Raw genomic sequence first — 21,180 nt, 5'->3', positions numbered from 1 at the left:
TTTTAATTTGTTTTTTTTTTATCCTATTTCGTGGATAAAAAAAGCACTGTTATATTTTATTCTTACTTGTAATGGCTTTGATCAAAATCTTGAAATTTTAAGTTATTTCAATTGCCATGATGTAATACAAATGAATTTTCTTCTAATCCATAATTCCACTATATTATATATATAAATTCACTATATTATATAATAATTAATAACATAGGAAATAGTGAAAAATTTTTAATAAAATAAGAGTAATTTCATGTTATTGCGATTCTAGAAAATTTGCATTTGTAAATATATTATTTTTTCTTTTCTTTTCTCATTTTCTTTAAACATTTACTTTTTTTTTAAATATGTATATATATATATATATATATGTATTAAATGATCTGATAATTAACGTCATTTAATTTCTCTTTCATTTTTATTACATATTTCATTATAATATTTTGATTGGCAAATAAATTAATAGCTTTTACTTAAATACTGTACATTGTTCGTAAATAATATACAAACATAATGCAGTGTTAACAATCACAAAATATTCATTTTTCAATCTAACTTGAATTGATTTAAATAATAACTAAAGAATTAATGACATTTTTACAAATTTAATATTGTTAATAGAAAATATTCAATTTTTTGTTGTTTTTGTACTTATATAAATAAGAATCGATAAAAAAGTACCAAAGAAAAAAAAAAAAAGAAAAAAAAAAAAAAGAAAAGTACGAAACTATACTTTGATCAATCATCATAGAATTTGACATGTAAATAACAATAATAGTAATAATTGATAATTTCATATATGTGCCTCATGCAATCGAAATATTTTTAAATACATTTTTGTTTTTTCTTTTTCTTTTTTTTTTTTTTTCTTTTTCTTTTTCTATTGAATAATAATCTCATCTTACAATATAAACCAAATTTTTTTCTTTTTTGCATTTTAGAGATTTTTTTTTTTTTTTTTTTTTGAACAAAATTAATAATATTTATCGAGATTCGAAATATTTCAATATATACATTACTAATCTTTTAAATAATCTCCCGATATTTTCGATAAGATGTTTATTATTTTAATCAACGAATTGACGATTTCTATCATTTATATGATTTCCTTGTAAAAGTATAACTTGCGAGGTAGGCTCGTGAAAGAAGAGTTTATCATTATTTTGCTTCTCTACAGCCGTAATTACTTTGCAAGGCATATATTGTTGATTAATAGATTTATCGTTATTATGAAAATAAATAGGGATTCTCTGTGTGTTTAGATCTTTTTCAATGGCCAAATATTTCGTTGGTTGGTCAGTGTTTGAAATTATTGCGCACTCATTAGCTCGTTTTTGTTCGTGTACAGAATTTAAGGAACTGACATATGTGTTTTGTGAGTCGTTCAATGTTAATAATTTAAGATTCTGTAGCTCACTAAATGCATATATATGTGGATCATTTTCACGGAACATAAATTGTACATTTTGCGACGTAATAGGAACATCAGATTGCTGTATCATAGATTGACCAGATAGCGTTTGTTCATACGCGGTCAAATTATTAGATTTTGTTATTAAATCTTGATTAAATAATTTTTGTTCAGTAGAAGATTTCATCGATTGATTTATAATTTGAAAATAAATGGGTTTACTCTCATTGTTATCTTGACAATTTTGTGTCGTAATATATTTGTCGCATTGTGACGGATTTATAAATGTCACTTCGGGTTGATATATCCGATCAGGTTTCGTCGACTTCAGTAATAAAGATTGATTATCATTCTGTATTTCCTGTCTTAAAATTTGACAATGTTTAGAATGATTGATGTCCGTTGTTCGATGAACACCCGTAGGTTGCGTTTTATCGTGATCTTGAGAATAATGCGATTGCATTGATGCATCGCCATTAAGTAATATACCTTTTGAAAATGTCACGGATTTATGTGTTTTGCGAGATTTTTTCGGATCTTTATTTAGGTTCACTTTGTTCTTATTTTTTTTAATATTCATTTCAATGGGTATACAAAAGTCTACTGTCTGATCCGTAGATGAAGATTGTTCCTTTAATGGCATTGTATGACGTCGATTTTCAAGACATTTATTTGATTTAACAAATTGAGTTTTAATTATTGAATTATCGTTCGAAGATAACGATGAACAAATATTGAGATTAGAGTCGAGATTTCTTTTTGATGGTTCTTTAAAATATGCGTCGCTACATTTACCATTCAAAAGATGAGTAAGGTCGGTTATATTTGTCGGATCACAAACGGATCTTCGAAGAATTGCTGGTACGTGTTTCAAATTTTTAGTGGCTTTCCATACCATCGTACGATCATTTAGATTCGTACATATATCTCCCTCATGTATATTGTTAGATTCCCGTATCCTATGTCTTCTTCTACGATCTTTTACAAAATCTTCAATGAATTTTTGTCTCTCTATACAATAATTACCTACCGGTATATTTGCTTTAGGAGATTTCCTGATAAATGGACAATTATTATCTTCTTTATACTCTGGTATATCTTTTCTATCGTTACTTTCTCTATGTTGATATATTTGATATTTTTGATTATTTTTAATTAGAAATTCATCATCATCTTCAAACTTTACATTACGTTTGACATTGTTTAGATTACGTATCGCGCATCTTTGACAATTAATTTCTTTTTTATTTTCATCGTCCGTCGAAGAAGTGATCGTAGAAATAGGTCGATCAAACAGTTCAGATGGTAAATGGAATTTAGATGAACGATCAACGTTCATCTTCTTAACGTCTTTAGACACTTTCTTCGGTACAGAAAATAGAATATTATTTAGTTGCGTTTTATTATCGACTTCACGATGAAATTTTGGCGAAATTTCGAAATGCGAATCTTCAACAATGTCGGCCGTTAATGATTCCGAATGATCGGAAGATATATAAGATTCTGATTGTATATTTAATACATTTTTATTATCGTTTCCGTTTATTGAGGATTTAAATGTATTTTCATTTTTTAAATCATTGAAATAATCGTTAATATTAACATCCGGTCGTGAAAAATGTTGTCTCATAGCGTCCGCGTGCATATGTTTAAGATTTTCTTTAACTTTTAGAATTGGATCTGAAAACATTTTTTGGGCCACCTATATCATATTCTTATAATGAATTAAATTAAATTTGTATTAAAAAAAAAAAAAAAAAAAAGAAAAAAAAGAAAAAGTAAAAAAAGAAAAGAGGAGAAAAGAAAAAAGAAAAATAATAATTCGCGTGATGTAACAATGAATTTAATAATTACCTGGCAAATCTGGAAGAATCGTTGTATTCTGATCGTCAAAATTTTCCGAACAAATAATCGCACATAATTCTTCGTAACGATACATCGCGGACCATGAAAACTTTCTCGAATTTTCTATCAACTGACCCTTTGAAATTCTTTTTTGACAATGTATTTCTTCGTCCGACGAGACAATCCTTTCGAATAGTCTCTCTTTTTTATTACAATTGACTCGTACGGTATTAGGTGAAAGTCTGAAAAAAAGAAATGAAAAAAAAAGAAAAGAAAAGAAAAGAAATAGAAAAAGAGAAAAAAAGGATCAAAAAAAGATTACGTAGAATGCATAAAACTGCAAACTAAATCGTTGTATGAATTTAAAAAAAAATTTCTGGAGAAACTATAATCTTGTTAAATTCGTCTCGTTTATATATATCTATATACATGTATATATATATAGTATATGTATATATATATTTCTCGTACTAAAAGAGGATCGAATTATATAGGTCAAATATAAAAAAGAAAAGCCGACAGACATACATGCACACACACACGCGCGCACGTGTATATATATATATATATATATATATATATATATATACATAACTGTATAGCTATGTTATATATCACGTTAGAAATGAAAAACGTACTCGAGTACATCTTCGGATTTTTCTGATGAGTCTTGATCTAAAAATTTCGCTATCTCTCCTTGTACTCGTGCTTTATAAAATTTATTCGAAGTTAATTTTCCTGAAATTGATCATCAATGTCATTAATTTATTTAATATTTTATATTAATTAATTTAGTAAACATTTAAATTATATATAAACATATACGCACACTGCGCGCGCGCGCATACACGCGCGCGCGCTCGCACGCATACACACATACAAGCACATACCTTTTCTTACTTCTTTGCCCTTTGCTCCGTTTCTGTAAATCCCGATTAACTGCGTCAAAGACAAAGATAATACATATAATATATTATTAACATATTTTCGACTATATTATTATATTCTTATATTTTTTCGATGTTAATTATTTACGATGTTCATTAGTTTGATTAAAATTACAAAATGTGATTGAAAGTAATTATAATTCATTAAGAAAGAAAAGCATTTTTTTTTTTTTTATATCTACATGGGAATAATAATAAAGATATATATATATATATATATATATATATATATATATAAATCGAAATAATTCACGATAGCGCCATTTCGAATTAATTTCTTTTTTTCTCTCCTTCTATTTATATTCTGAGACAAACATATAATTTATATACATATTGTATGTAAACGATGTATAATACGCAAATAGAGAAAAGAAGTAGAAATTCGACGTACGTTGAAAATGAATAGATCGAGATCGGAATATACATAATTACAATCGAATATCATTGTTTACTGTATTCATATTGGTATTTTGTGTAAACGTAATTTTTTTTATTTAATCGTTATCAATAACGTAATCGTTTAAAGAAGAAAATAAAAGAAAAAAAAAAAAATAAAAAGAATAAACCAGTGAGAATACAAAACAAAAAAGAAATTATTATTTGTTAAATATTATTAAAAATAATTTGTTAAATATTACACTTTCGTATTTTTAATAGTAATCGAACAAATATTTTATTATTACATATATACATATATACATACATATATATAAATATATATATATAAACTTTCGTAGTAATAAGGGACAGAAGGTTTCATCCTTAAGCTATCAAGTTTTAATATTTTTCTCATTATTTTTTTTTTCTTTTTTTTTTTTTTTTTTTTTTTTTTTTTTTTTTTTTTTATAAAAGACAAAGTATCGTATACGCTTTTGATATTTGAAATAACTTCAAATAGAGAAATGTATTTTATAATTTACCTACCGAATCTTTTGACGCTTCCAAAGCATTTCGATGCAATTTTTCAAGATCCTTCTTGCGTTTCTTTCTCTTAGGCTTTATCTCTTGTTTCTTGTAATCACCAATTTTTTTTTTATTATTACGATTTAACAATGCGATATCCTTTCCTAACTTTCCCATTTTCTAATATATTATTATCGCGTTTATATATATATATATATATATATATTTACTATTTCATTATCTCATTTATCGGATTAAATAAAAATCTTAATCATCTTGTTTTGCGTCTTCCTTCTAAGAACATTAAGAAAAACGTACGAGAGACACGACTAAATTCAATACTTACATACAAATATACAAATACAATATCTATTATCCAGATTTACATATACAAATAATTTTGTATGTAGTAATAACATGCAGGTGACCCGCTCTCTGGAACGCGTTTGATAAACTTGTGCTCTTTAAAATAGTACGATCACTGATTGGTTCGTCTTAATCGTACATATAGAATGGTACAAAGTAAAAGATACATTTCTGCGATAAAATAAACGTCAAATATTACGATTAATTAATTTTCTTATTTTGTATGCTTACGTTATTATGAACATTGATAAAAATTCTTAATAGGAAATATAAACGAAAAAAAAATATGAATTGTAAAAATTTGTTGTACAGATTCGACCAATCAATAATCACCGTAGCACTTGATGGTACTGTTCGATTCGTCGACGAATCAAATGAGAGAATCTTGTATTCCTTCGCGAATCAGATCATCGTATTATATAAAATCGTTTAATTTCCAGAAACGTCTACTATTCGATTATTCCTATGTATCCACATCCATATATATATATATATATCTTATCGTATCAAATATTATTTTTTCATTTTATTTCGTTCGATATAAGAATATTCCTTTGAAATAAGTTTACACCAAGTATATTATAAAATGATTTGAGAAAGAGGGGAAGTGGTAGAGAGAGAGAGAGACTTTGATTGGTCGAAGAAAGAATCGTCGGACCAATAAGGAGTTGATAATTCGGAGAATACACGATGCGCGCTCTATCGAGTCTCGTGATGGAAAGAATCGTAGCCATGATTATTGATGGCGCGTTCCCGATAGATCGCGCTGCAGCGTGTCGGTAGTTTGGCCAAGAGAGAAAGATAGATAGATAGAAAGAGAAAGAAGGAGTGAGAAGGATAGATGGTGCGCGTATGAGGAAAGGAGACAAGGGAGGGGAAGAGAGAGAAAGAGAGAGAGAGAGAGAGAGAGAAAGAGAGACTCTGGTTGACTGACGTTCCGCGCATATCGGTAAGGCCGAATCCCAATCCCAAGAACCCCAGTTTCCCGTAAGCCGTACTCGGACGTTCGTCTCTTTCTCTCATCTCGTAACGTTCGCGCGCGTCTTCGTCCTCGTCGTCGTCGTCGCCGTCGCCGTCGCCGCCGCCGCCGTCGTCGTCGTCGTCGTCGTCGCCGCAGCCGTCGCCGCCGCCTTTGCCATCGTTGCCACCACCATCACCGCCACCGTCGCCACCGCCGTCGTCGTCGTCGTCGTCACCGTCACCGTCACCGTCGCCGTCTTTACCGCTGTCGCCGTCATTGCCGCCGTTGCCGCCGCGTTGTGTCGTGTCGTGTCGTGTCGCGTCCTCCTATACCAATTATTTTCTCTCCTTCCTTTCTCCCTACTACAACCCTGCCCGCCCGTCCATATCCATCCGTGTCACTCGCGCCACACACTGCAAAGGAGAGATATACTTTGAGAGGAAAAACAGATTGTAAGAGAGAGAAAGAGAAAGAGAGAGGGAGTGATAGTTAAAGAGAGATAGAGAGGTAGAGGTAGTGATAGACAGAAAGAGAGAGAATATAGAGTCGCGCGGTATACGCGCTCGTGTCGTCATAACACCGTGCGTTCCGTTCTGAAAAATCTTTTTCTCGGCCTCGAGCCCGGTGGCTAAACGATGGCGTTCAACGGGGACGGACCACACTCGAAGAGGCAACGACTCGAAGAATCTGGACACAGGGTGAGTAGCCGGAAAAATCAACTCCTCCCCTTGATGTTTCTTCTTCTTCTTCTTCTTCTTCTTTTTCTCCTCTTCCTCCTGCTCCTCCTTCGCCATCACCACCTCCTCCTCCTCCTTTCTCCTCCTTCTCTTTCTATACTTGCGATTGATCACTCCAGTTGGAGTCCCGTGAAGAGAAAGAGAGTCGACGAGAGAGCGAGAGAGAGAGAGAGAGAGAGAGAGAGAAAAAGAAAGAGAGTGAGAGAGACAGAGAGAAGACACATTCGCCTGTGCTCCTCTTCTCTCCTCTCCTCTTCTTTCCTCTCCTCTATTCTGTGTGCGCGCGAGCACGAATACGAACGAACGACGAACGAGCGTGAACGTGAGCCTGAACGTTAAACGTGAACGTGAACGTAGCGTGCACTTTCAGGAGGGCCTTTTACATATATTTAACAAGAGTAGTAACGTAAAAGAGAAAGATAGAAAAAAAAGGAAAAGAGATGGAGTGTATGTGTTTGCTGTGTGTGTGTGAGAGAGAGAGAGAGCGAGCAAGCGCGCGCGCGCGCGCGTGTGTGTGTGTGTGTGTGTGTGTATGTTCGTGCGTTGTGTCGTGCGTGTGTGTGTGCGTGTGTGTATAAGTGAGCGCGAAAGATACGAGACAGAGGGTTCGAGGAGAAGCCGGATTCAGTGCGCCCGGCATCGTGGAGGGAGGGAGAGAGGGGGGTTGGGCTCGAGTCGCCATTTATCCGGCCGTTTTACTCGTCCATCGTATTATCGTCGTCGCGAAAACGAGAGAGAGAGAGAGAGAGAGAGAGAGAGAGACCGGCCGACAGAAAGAAAGACAGGGAGAGTCAGAAAAAGAAAGAGAGAGAGAGAGAGAGAGAGAGAGAGACAACGCCGTGAAGACAATAGGCGATGCGCGCGTTCCGAAGAGAGATCGTTTCGTTTTATCTCTCGTTGCGGAACACCCGTTTCTCTTTCTTTTTTTCTCTCTCTCTCTCTCTCTCTCTCTCTCTCTTTCTCCTCTCTTTTTCATTCTGTTTCTCTCTTTCTTTTACGCGCGCTCTTGTGTGCAATGTAGCGTGGCGTCGCGCCAAAGTGGAATTTCGGCACCAACCTGTTATCTCCTTCGGCATTCCTCCCTTCTATCCCCTCTCCTTCCCTTCATCTCTCTCTCTCTCTCTCTCTCTCTCTCTCTCTCTCTTTTCTTTATTTCCTTTCTTTTCTTCCTTTCTTTCTTTTTTTTCTTTTTCTTTATTCTTATATCATCATACTAGTATTATCTTTTTCGTTATTCGCGCGTGTACGAGGATTAACGTTACAAACGAATCCCTTTCTCGACGTCGTCGTCGTCGTCGTCGTCGTCGTCGTCGTTCTGCCGGTAACTACATCGATCGTTGTTGTAGGTTAGAGTCCGGCTAGTAACGATCTTCTAGTAGTGACTTTCGTAAGGTGTGGAGGGAGATGCTATGTTCTCTTTCCTAGTCGAAGTTTTTTTTTTTTTTTTTTTTTTTTTTTTTTTTTTTTTTTTTTTTTTTTTTTTTTGAAGGGGAAAAAGTACGATAAGGAGATAGATACCTCCTCTCTATATATCTATAATATATATATATATATATGTATGTATATATATATATATATGTATGTATATATATATATGTATGTATGTGTTTCGGGTAGTACATATATAGCAAGAGATGAACCCCGTTCGTCCCTGTATTTTTCTCTTTCTCTTTCTCTTTCTCTTTGCGTTTGCCTTTCTCTCTCTCTCTCTTTCTCTCGCTCGCTCGCTCACTCACTCGCTCTTCGCCTTCGCTTGTCGTTTTCTCTCTCTCTCTCTCTCTTTCTCTTTCTCTCTCTTTCTCTCTTTCTCTTATCGGAATCGACCGAGTCCATTGCCCCCGCGAGTTTATTGGTACACGTTCTAGTATTGGTTCAACGGACCGCGAGCACCGTAGTTGCTCTGTCTTCCCTTCCTTTTGTTTCAGACCGCCATGAAGGTATTGCTTCGCGTTCTCTTTCTTTCGAAGGATCGAATAGTCATTTTATCGTCATTAAAATAACGTTGGTATAAACATATATATGTATATATGTATATATGTATATATATATATATTTACGTATTATGTTTATATATATGTATGTATATATATATATTTGTATATATATATATTTGTATGTATATATATATATATATGTATGTATGTATGTATATATGATGAATGTGTCGTCATTGACGAGCACGTGTCTTGTAAACAGACTCATTCAAATAATATACTTATTGCTTTCTTACGTGATTGTGATTTAACCTTCATTCGGTAATGGTTATGATAATAAATAATAAATACGACAGATCCACATTACGTGGTTTTGTTCGATATTTTGCAATTACTCTCGAATGTCAGTAATATTGGCTTTTTTAATGATTTTCTTTTTTTTTTTTTTTCTTTTTTTTTTTTTTTTTTTTTTTTTTAACCACGTGCATATTTTTCATGAAATCTAATAGAAATCATTGTATGATGGTTATTTTGGTTATTCATAATTTAGTTTTAATATACGTAATTATTTTCTTATAGGATATTCGTAGGATTTTTTTTGAACAATCATTTTGAACAAAATTAAATAAAGAAGATATTTATATATACATGTATGTATGTATATATAACACTTCGATCACTCATGTTTAATTTAATAAATAAAATAATTGTTTTCTTTTAAGATTCTATTGTAATAAAAATACATTTTTCTTTATTGACGATGCGATTACGTTATGATACGAAAATTATATCGATCCTTATGCAAGTATGTAAAATTCTAAACAATAAAATGAATTATTGCTCCTCTGTACATATGTTGAAGAAGATAAGAGTTTCATGCTTGTTTTCTCGCCAAGGCGGATCGAATTTTATTGTTCTTTATTAATTGCATGTAACTATAGGCTCGTAGTCGTGTAACCGATCGTTTAACCATTTAAACCATTTAACTTGAATGTTCATGTACGTATGTACGTACATATGTACGAACAACATATGTAGGTGCGTTGATAAAATTACAACATCGTATTTTTTTCTGTCTTTATATTATACGTCGTTGGATTTATTGAGAAAAAAGTTAGGTTATGTCTGTATTAAAAATATCAAATAGTTATAGTTAATATCAAATTCTTTTTGTTCCTATTAATTTCAACGTTAGATTGTTGATCTTTCATTAACTTCAATCATTTCAATTTACCTTCCATATATAAAATTCGAATTAAGAACTACCCATTATTTCTTACAATATAAAAATGAAACGTTTTTTATATTGACAAAAAATAAATTTGATTCCTCTAATACTTTTAAGTAAAATGGTTGATATCATTGGACGTTAAATTTAATTCGAATCCTATCACTTTTTATGATCATTTCATACACACGTGACATACACATATACAATGTGTTTAATAATAATAATAATAATAATAATAATAATAATAATAATAATAATAATAATAATAATAATAGTAATAATAATAATAACAAAAGCATGTACATAGAAATGTACTCTACACATAAATATTATAACTATTTCAATAGAAAAAAAATTCCTTTATGAACAACACGTTCCTGGTATTTTATTGAGCATATTACGATGTGTATGGTGGATAATTATTACAAAATAATCATGAACAATGATAAAAAAAAAAAAAAAAAAAAAAAAAAAAAAAAGAAAATGCAACGTTGGGAGAAAAAATAATTTCAAACATGAAAACGTAAAAACGCGTACGGTATAGTAAACGTTCTCTCGATTGATTGAAGTCGAGACAAAGGAAAACGCGTACCGACGAAAAGAAAAAAGAGAGGGAAAAAAAAAACAAGAAAAAAAAAAAAAAGAAAAGAAAATATGCCCGTTGTAATAAGTTTTTCCCAAGCACTGGAATGGCTTCCCCACTTAACCACCCCTCGTCAGTTTTCCCCTCTCCTTTACCAATGCCACTCTAACACTCTAGTCATCATTGTGGAACCATTAGAACGCAACAGTCAATACGTTAGGCCGGAAAACGTGCGTCGGTCGTGTCCGCCAACGCGAAGTCAAGCCGTCTCTCAGAGAGAGAGAAAACTTGGGCGACGTTGTCCATTTGAATCTTGATGTGTCATACCAACCGAAATAAACTTATCTCGGGCACCTTTCAAAAGAGGATAGATGATGAAGGGTGGGAGGGAGGGAGAAAGAGAGGGAGAGAGGTATTGGTGGTGTTGGTGGTTAAAAAGAGGTGAGGAAGGAGAGAGGAGAGATGATACGTAGAATATCGGGATGAGCATCAGCATCAGCATCAGCAGCACCAACACTAACAACCAGCAATGCACTAGCAAAGCATTACTGTTACTGTACTAACTTGCGCACGATGATCCGTCTCAAAGTAACTTTGTGACGTTCGATGATGTATGCTTCTTCTTCTTCTTCTTCTTCTACTTCTTCCTCTTCTTCATCCTCCTCATCTTTTTCTTCTACTTTCTCCTTTTCTTCCTCTTCTTTTTGTTCTTGTTCTTCTGAAAGGATACGGCATGCGGCAAATGATATCTCGTTTCTGGAGGCGGAATCTTTGAAATCGGAGTCAGAAAGAGAGACAGAGAATGAGATAGTGAAAGAGTGAGTGAGTGTGAGAAAGAGAGGGAGGAAGAGAGACAGAGAGACAGAGAGAGAGAGAGAGAGAGAGAGAGAGAGAGAGTGAGAAAGAGAAACAGAGAGATAGATAGAGAGAGAAAGAGAGATGGTTGAAGGAAGTACAAAGGGCGGAGAAGACCGATGTCGGTCGACCATACGACATCTTGCGTTTTCCTCTTTGATTGATAATTCTGAGATTTATAAATCTTCTTACACTTTATATTCCGCATTCTTATTTTCTTCGTCTCTCTCTTCTCCTTTTTCCTTTTCTTCTTCTTCTTCTACTTCTTCTTCTTCTTCTTCTTCTTCTTCCTCTTCCTCTTTTCTTTTCTTTCGTGTTGTTACGCCTCTTCCACCTGCATGCATGTTTTCCCGGAAGTCTACTACTACACAGTGGTGGGACGAATCAACCTTGTCAAATCGCGTGATCCTATGTCGTAATTAGGAAGTGTGGATTATTTAGACGTCCCGATATGTATATACAGTAATATCGTTCAAAATTTAACCGTACATTTTGGTATATTTAATATGACGTCCATTTTGAATTAAAGAAAAATTAAGAGACAATATTTATTAATCAAAATGATAATCTATTTCATGAAATAAAAATAAAAATAGTATTGAAAATATATTTCTGTATTGTATTTTGAATTAAAGAAAAGTAAGGGACAATATTTATTAATCAAAATGATAATCTATTTCATGGAATAATAATAAAAATAGTATCGAAAATAGTTTCTGTATTGTATTATCTCTTTATTGTATAATAATTTAAATCGATCGTTAAATTGCATATCACAAAAAGGATGATATTTATAACAATATCGTGTAAACAATATTATTTATAAGTTATCGGGTACTTAGGTTTATTTAATTTGATATTTTATTTTGCTAGAAAGTCAAAATAAATGCTAAGTTAAATTAATCATTAAATATTGAAATATTTATATATAAAAATAAAAATATATATATATATATATATATATATATGTATGTACAATATCTTTTAAATGTTACTGAAGAAATATTTTAATATGTATTTAATTTGAGGTTTATTTTGACAGAAAATTAAAAGTTAGTATTTAACAAATCAAAATGATCAATTTCATGAAATAAAATACATCAATAATAATGATTAGTAATTAGTATATATATTTTACGGTTATTAAAATTTGAAAAATGTATAAAATATTCAATCGATTGCCAAATTATCTGAGTATAAGAATCTGAAATATTGAGAAATATCCTGTTTTAATGTATTACATAACCTATCTCATTTATCTCGATTTTGATTATTCAAACGTTTCATAAGTTTCTGTCATGAATATGAACTCTATTAATGATTTATGGGTATTAGGAATATTTCGAATGAAAGGAATTGATGTTTATCGATATGTCAGTGTCATACGAGTATAGCTAAACGTATGAAATTTGATAAATAATTTATATACGATTAAAAGCAATTGTTTATTATTAGTTAGTAGATCTATTTCTTCCTTTTTTTTTTTCTTTTTCCTTTGTTATCTACGGATATTTGATAGTTATCGTTTATCGGTAAAATCGGAAAAGTAAATTAATCGATTAGTATCTTCGCTATCTTCATCGTTGACTCGTGTTCACCATAGACTTCATAATTTAATTTATATACATATAATATATGGATATTTTAAATACATATACATTTATATATATATATATTAATATATATTAATATAAATACATATATTAAATATTATTTTATTATTTTATCTAAATATTTTAAAAATATTTTAAACAAATATTTAATAATTTAATGAAAAATTAAATAAAATTTATTTAATAAATAATATATATAATATACATACATAACAATTATATATATATATATATCAATAAATTTTTATGTATGGTTTAAATAATCCTGATTTAACGATAAAGAAATATCGTTCGAGGTTTTTGGTGAGTATTTTTTATTTTTTTATTTTGTTATTTTATTTTATTTTATTTTATTTTATTTTTTTTTTTTTTTTTTTTGTTTAAATTAGAATAATTAACGAATAAGTGTTAATCTTCTTTATCGTCTTGACGTGTACTTCAAGATTCTCTTAATTTCTTATCCACTTTGCTTTCTAACGGAACGTTGCACTAGCGATCAGCTGTGTAAAAAAACGTAAAGAGCTGATTTATTCGGTCTTAAAGCGGATACTTTTTGCTTGGGGGTAAACCTCGCGTTGCTTCGTTATTTCGGTAGTTACCCGTCCCGAAATAAGTCTACAGAAATAAAGTCTCGCTCGTTAGCGAAGTATTTCGCCGGCGATAAAGGCATCGCATTACGCAACTAGAGTGTAATTGTTGTTTTCATTGCCATTTTTTCTTTCCTTTTTTTTCTCCCATCTCTGTCTGTCTGTCTGTCTGTCTGTCTCTCTCTCTCTCTCTCTCTTTCTCTCATTTCTCTTTTCTTTTCTGTCCTCCCCCCCCCCCCCCCCCCCTTAGATCGAACAGATGCAACATTTATCAACGACGTTTTGAGTTTACAGAATATTCAGAGAGAAAATTGCGAAGACATTTTTTGAATTATTTCATTATTAGCTACTACCTGAGAAAGTTTAGTAGACGCATTGTTTATTTTATATAAATATTTCTTCGATTTCTTTTTCTTCTTGTTTTTTTTTTTTTTTTTCTTTTTTTTCCTTAAATTCTACCTAAAAATAAATAATATCGTTGGTATTTGTACGATTATTCATTGGTAGATAATTTTTTCTCAAAGTTATTGAATATTTGTATCCATATTGATAAACACATATAATAATGAAAGTTAGTTAATCGGGGAAAGGTTGGGGGGAAAGAGAGAAAGAGAGAGAGAGAAAAAAAAAAGAACTAATATTTTGTGAATTTAAGTTCGATCTAAAGTAGCAAAGCATGAGAATTGAAAAAGATGAACGGATCAGAGAGCAGCAGTTCGGTCGTCTTCTTCTTCGCAAGAGGAAGTTGAGGAGGAGCTTGAAACGAACTGCTGTGGTGGGCCTTCCATAAAGGACCGTCATCCCATTATAATTTTCTTGTGCAATAGCTGGCAAAGCGTCGGGTTTACGGGCGAGCCTAAACGCTCTTTGACTTTAAAGCTTTCGTGATACTTCCTAAAGAAGAACGCGTGTAGTATTTGAATAATGACGTTTTAATTTTGCGTTTCATGTCATATAAATAATTATTTTCTGGGCTCATCAATTACTATGTCATGTAGGATCATGAATGATATTTTATTTAGTTATTCGAATGAGAAATACGGAACGTAATTTTTTTTTACAGTATTTTACAAGAATATGATGTATATATATATGATGTATATATATATAATGTATATAAGAATATGATATATATATATATATATAATTGTATATACTATATAATAGTATAGTATAGTATTGAATTAGTTAATCCTTCGTAACAAGCAAGTATATTTTTGTATTTTTTTAAGTATTATTTCATTTTATCATCAAAAACAATTATTGCTTCATATCGAAAGATTTTTCATGTTTTTTTAAGTAATAAGTTTCATATATATATATATATTTAAATATAATATAATTACATTAGTACAAATAATAATACGGTAACCTTCAAATTATATAATTTCTTATATTTAATATTTGTAACAAATAGCTTGAAACAAATTGGATTACATAACGTTAAATAATCGATGATGAAAGTTTTATTAAAAAAAATTTGTTTATTTGAATATAATAAAATTATGAAAATTCCATGCGCGTTACTTCATTTATTATATAAAAAGAAAAATATAAAAATAATTCTCTTTATTCGATTACTATTGATTGTGTTACATATTATGAAAATACGAAAAATGTGAGCTTTTAATATTTCACCTAGTTAAGAATCTTTTTTTCTTTTTTTTTTTTTTTTTTTTTTTTTTTTTTTTTTTTTTGTGTCATATTATCGAAAAGAAAATATTTCTTGGGATAAGTTGAAAATTGATTGAACGAGGAAAAAATTGTATAAGTTATACAATTACGTTGAAGAAAATATATTCGAGGAAAATGCGTGGGCCGTTGGAAAAGTGAACAATTAGAGGAACTCGAAGAATTTTTCATGGATATATAAAGCTTTTAACGAAATACTTTGGAAAAAAGTTTTCTTTTTGTCGTCTTGCTCTTTCAAAAGTGTATCTGAGTAGATGTGTATAGACACATACACACACACATACACACACGCGCACGCACTCAGAGAGATATATAGAGACACACATATATATGCTAGATGAAAATTGGTGGGAGTTGGAAGAAGGTTAAATATGAACGGATCAATGAAATCCACTGAGATAGGAACAAATACATACACATACAACACTCATACACATACATACATATATATATATTTATACATGTACACATACACATACGTATATATGTATTTATGTACGTACGTACGTATGTATATATATATGTATGTATGTATGTATGTATGTATGTATGTATGTATGTATGTATGTATGTATGTATGTATGTATGTATGTATGTATGTATGTATGTATGTATGCATGCACATACATGCAGAACATCTTTTCTATTTTTTCTTTCATTTTTTTTTATTTTTTTTTATTTTTTTTTTTTTTTTTTTTTTTTTTACCGGTCAACGCGGTATCCATTGAGCGTAGAGAAAAGCACGTGGTTGGCTGAATGCCAGGGCCAAAGTTATGTTTATAACGTTTATACGCATATATATATTGAATTTTGGTTGATTCACTGTGCTTCGTAATATCTATGCTATGCGCTGCTTTTCTACGAGAGATTCTAATCTCCCGGACTGGTTCTCCTCTTCTACCGCCTTCTCTCTTTGTTATTATATATCGCTTTGGCAAACTCGCTTAGGCCACTATAACCTCGATTATCACGGTACGAATTCTTTTCTTATTAAATCGTCTGCTGGTTTTTTTCCCCCGTTTTTTTTTTTTTTTTTTATGGAAAACGCGGAAAACTATAAGTTTCTTTTTTCACATTTTACCGGAACGTTTTATATTTTTTTATCGTTCGATCTTTTTTTTTCTTTTCATAATTTTTGATTTTTTTTTTTTTTTCTTTCTTCTTTTTTCTTTTTTTTTTTATACTAAAAATTTCGACAATACTTATTATATAGATGTTGTTATGCATTATTTTTTTTTTTTTTGTCTTTTCGTCACGATATTGTTAATCAAAGAATTCTCAAAAAAGAAATAATAATCTTATCTGTAATCAAATGAAACCATTCGAATGAAATATAGAACAAAAGAAGGAAAATTCACTTTCAAAATTTATTTTTCTCGAAAACGAGATTTAAAGAAAAGAAAATAAAAAAAAAAAGAAGAAAAAATAAAAGAAAGATTTCATTCTTTTTGACTTATTTTTTCCCCATAGGTATGTAGTATTATCCCTTAATAATATTATCCCTTGATAGTTTGATTACAATGGACGATTTCTATATTATATTATTATTTATTTAAATATTATATACAAAATATTATAAATTACATGTATATATACATATACATATATATATATATATTTTTTTTTTTTTTTTATTCTATTCATATAAACGTTAAGTTAAAAAAAAAAAAAAAAAGGAGAAGAGAAGAGTCAATTCAAATCGACATTCGAATATTCTCATTATCAGTTATGGAATACAATATGATTATATTATGTAATTTATGCGATTTAATTCTCTTATCTGTATAGAGCTTTTCTTCTTTTCGTCTGAAAAAAAAAATTTGCTTCTTGTGTATGTATCTCACGTCACGTAGCGCATCGTCGAAAAATCTTTTCGTCACTTATGTTGTTTCAAGGTAAACATTCAGAGAAGAGTCATCGTTCGTGTACTTTCAAGAGATCACGTGATCAAGATGAAAAGAAAGTAAAGTGTATGTGTGTATGTATGTATGTATGTATGTATGTATGTGTGAAAGAGAGAGAGAGAGAGAAAGAGAGAGAGAGAAAGAAAGAAAGAAAAAGAGAAAAAGGGAGATAGATGGATATTGCAACTGTCAGGAAATATTTAAATCGACGAACTATGCTCAGCCGGCCATTTTTCTTCTTGTTCCATGGCACGCAAGAACGTCAAAAGGATCCTCTTGTTTACAAGCGCTGGGGACATTTCTTCCGTGCTAAAACCGAGCTAGGAATGCATCTTTATCACATCCCCCTGGTCGTTGTGTGTTGTCAACGTTGTCCCTTGCATTAGTTTGGATGTCATACATAAATTCTAACATATGTACATAACCAATCCAATAATCTTTTCTTTCTAAAATATATATATATATGGAAAGACAATCGTTAGAAAATTATAGACATTGAATTATTGAATTACTGAATTATTGAAATAATTCAGTATAATTGGGATTTTATATAAGTTATAATTTCTATAAATTTTTAATTTTTTCTTCTTCTTTTTTTTTTTTTTTTTTTTTTTTTGTAATGGTAATTCAGATCGATTTTGTGTGTATAGATAGGTTACTTGAAAATGATGATGTCTCTGATTATTCATATGTTTGTTTATTTATTTATTTTATTCATTTATTTTTTTTTTTACTTTTTATTATTTTTTTTTATTTTTTTAATTCTTTTTTTTTTTCACTTTTTACATTTACGAATAAATTATCTCGATAAGTAGAAGATAATATTTAAAACACTTTTATCTTATCATATTATTTGTAAAATATAAATTTTTGTTGAATCTTCAAATGCTATATAATTCGTACAAGAAATTATCTTTAGTATTTCATTTTAATAACTTTACGAATATTATTATATCATTTGAACATTTTCAATAAAACATTAAATTTGACTGATTTTAATAGATTTCATTCATATATATATGTATATATGTATGTATGTATGTATGTATGTATGTATGTATGTATGTATGTAAATACGTATGTATGTATGTATGTATGTATGTATATATATGCTTGTAATTTAAATAAATTTCTAAGAATATTTTTTCCATCTTTTATACAACTGAAAATAATAATAGATATATTAACATATGTATGATTTTTTTATTTTTTACTTTTTCACATTTAAAAAATAAATTATCTCGAAATGAGATATCGCTTCTATCGTATCATACACGTAAAGTCTTTAAATGTTAACAAAATCTTTAAATACTCTGATAACAGACAATATATTCTGGATGATAAATTGTTTGAAAAATGAAAATAATATTCTTCTTATTATCAGTGAATTATTAAAAAAAAACTGTCGTTTAACATAGTCTATTTTTATTGTAAAACATTTACAAATATGTAACTATATACATATGTGTATATATATATATATATATAAATTTTTTAAAGAAGATATTAAATGATTTTGGTCGATCTTATATGTAAATTATAGTTGGAAATGATAATATCTACAACGAATTCAATTTTATTTCATATTTGAAAATAAATAATCTTTATATATAGATACTTTTTAATACCTTACAAAATATTTATATCGTATATATTAGTTATGCTCGTAAATGTCTTGCGATTTCAACAAATATATTTTGCTCGTTGATAATTTGTTTTAAGAAACTGCCATAGCTATGTTCGACGTATTTGAAGAGCAGAATTCTCAGTAAAGATCATAAAATTCTTCTTTATGCGAATCATACATCTGTCCTAGTATGCCAGAGTTAGTGAGAAATAGAAATAAAGAGTATACGCGCATGTGTGTGTGTGTGTGGGTGGGTGGGTGGTTGGGTGGGTGCGTATGAAGAAGAGATATCGATGCTTCTACTATTAACAAGTAAACTAAATCGGAATACACAATTGGTTTCTCTTAGATGAATTTTTTCATGTTATAATTGAAATTAATTTTTTCTAATGGTAAAAAATTCTCCCATATGTAAAAACTTATCTCGATAGAATTTATGTTAAAAAATTTACGATCAGAATTTGATAAAATATTATCCGAAAATTATGGTCTCGAAAAAAATCGAATCCTTTCATTTTTCCTCGTGAAAGGAGGCTGGTTTTATTTTATTTTCTTTTTTCTTCTTTTTTTTTTTTTCATTTTTTCATTTTCGTTTTGTATTTTTTTTATTTCTCTTTTTTATCTAGATAATTAAAAAACAGACTTTGGTTGCGCGATAATACTATTTATATTTAACACGCACAGCTCTGGGTATATTTTAAATAGCAAAAGAAATTCTTGGAAAATCGTGCAATGTGATATCGCTAAGTTTCGAAATTTTGCGTTTGTTTTGTTTGTAATAATATATTTATTTTTTTCTCTCTCTTTTTTTTTTTTTTTTTAATCATATACTTTATTTATCCAACATCGTACTCGTACTTACTTATATACAGGGTGTACCACGGAATTGGGCAGAGTTATATTTTTGAAACGATTGAAGATCGAGATAAATGTAATGCGACAAAATTAAATGTTATTAAATATTACATAATTCTGTGAAACTTTCTCATGCATTTTTTTTTTGTGCATCGGGATGCAATTGCAAAGTTTTTGCAAACTTTACATACGATATTAATAATGTTATGTCCTGAAAATTGTTCATTTAAGTGTTATATTAATTTCAAACATATTGTATTATTTCAATGTTTCAATACATTTAAAACATAGTCTTTCACAGACTCCGTTCTTTATCTCTTTTTTCATCTTCAAGCGACTTTTCTCACGCGACAAAGTAATTTTATGGGGGTTTTTTTTTTTTTTTTGTTTATTTTTTGTTCATAATAATTTGCACGTTTATGGTTGCATCGATAAAAAGAATTAAAAGAAAATAAATAAAATAAGAAAGTAAAAAAAAGGTAATATGATGATTATGAAATATCATTCTTTATTATGCATATGGTTACTATAGTTTGACATTTGTGATGATTTTATTGATTGATTTTTCAGATGAGAAAACATTAAAACAAAAAGAAAAAATTATGTAAAATCGTAATAACCGAAGTAAATAAATGAATTTTTTTCATTCGTAGGGTTATATCTCCCTTGGTCCCTTAAGAGCTTAATTCAAAATAGTACCTAGTGTTTTTCCTCTCTCTCTTCCCCTATCTTCCTCCCTCCCTTCTTCGCCTCTCCCCCCCCTCTCTCTCTCTCTCTCTCTCTCTCTCTCTCTCTCTCTCTCTCTCTCTCTCACGTATTCGTTGAAATGTATTGAAACATTGAAACAATTCAGCAGGTTTGAAATTAAAATAACATCTAAACTAAAAATTTTTTCAGGACATAACATTATTAATATATTTTATAATGAGTCCAAAAAGCTGCATCAATTAATATATTAAAAATGTAGAGTTTCAAATAATAATACAAAAAAATCACTTTGCGATTGCATCGATACAAAGGAAAAAAAAAAAAAAAAAAGAAAGTATGAAACGTTCCACAGAATTATCTAACCATATCATTAAATTTAATATCATTTAATTATGTTGCATGACATTTTTCTCGATCTCCAATCCTT

General features: G+C 29.9%; 2 protein-coding genes across 5 annotated transcripts in view; one reads left to right on the top strand and one right to left on the bottom strand.

The window, feature by feature from the left end:
• Positions 1-766: 766 nt before the first annotated feature.
• On the bottom strand, positions 767-7,614 carry LOC124954737. Of its 2 annotated transcripts, XM_047508095.1 has the most exons (6): positions 5,122-7,614; positions 4,141-4,189; positions 3,889-3,988; positions 3,386-3,492; positions 3,260-3,268; positions 767-3,085 (listed from the first exon to the last, which is right to left on the bottom strand). In XM_047508095.1, the coding sequence occupies exons 1-6, from the start codon at positions 5,275-5,277 to the stop codon at positions 1,062-1,064; spliced, it is 2,445 nt and encodes an 814-aa protein (XP_047364051.1). In that variant the 5' UTR covers positions 5,278-7,614; the 3' UTR covers positions 767-1,061. The 2 variants fall into 2 exon arrangements, with proteins under 2 accessions (XP_047364051.1, XP_047364050.1); XM_047508094.1 differs by having other exon boundaries at positions 3,260-3,492.
• The window catches only part of LOC124954738 (heterogeneous nuclear ribonucleoprotein L-like), a 42,383-nt gene continuing 27,464 nt past the window's right edge, over positions 6,262-21,180 (top strand). Inside the window, exon 1 of one of the 3 annotated variants that reach the window (XM_047508097.1) lies at positions 6,262-7,125. Coding sequence is in view for 1 of the 3 variants with exons in the window: in XM_047508098.1 (XP_047364054.1) it covers positions 7,063-7,125 (63 nt within the window). In the remaining 2 variants the exon portion in view is untranslated. The remainder of the gene's footprint in view (positions 7,126-21,180) is intronic. The other 2 variants (XM_047508096.1, XM_047508098.1) reach the window with 2 other exon arrangements.

Source organism: Vespa velutina, chromosome 16, assembly GCF_912470025.1.
Source record: "Vespa velutina chromosome 16, iVesVel2.1, whole genome shotgun sequence".
Lineage (NCBI taxonomy): Eukaryota > Metazoa > Arthropoda > Insecta > Hymenoptera > Vespidae > Vespa > Vespa velutina.
Note: the sequence above shows the minus strand (reverse complement) of the source record. Positions and strands in the feature narration are given on the sequence as shown.

What these genes read in the sequence shown, in the direction of transcription:
- LOC124954737 (XM_047508094.1), bottom strand. Translation starts at nt 5,277, where the DNA reads ATGGGAAAGTTAGGAAAGGATATCGCATTGTTAAATCGTAATAATAAA. An exon ending in TGGAAGCGTCAAAAGATTCG is followed by an intron (nt 4,190 to 5,121) that starts GTAGGTAAATTA and finishes TCTTTGACGCAG; the next exon opens with TTAATCGGGATTTACAGAAA. An exon ending in AAATCCGAAGATGTACTCGA is followed by an intron (nt 3,493 to 3,888) that starts GTACGTTTTTCA and finishes TCTTTTTTTCAG; the next exon opens with ACTTTCACCTAATACCGTAC.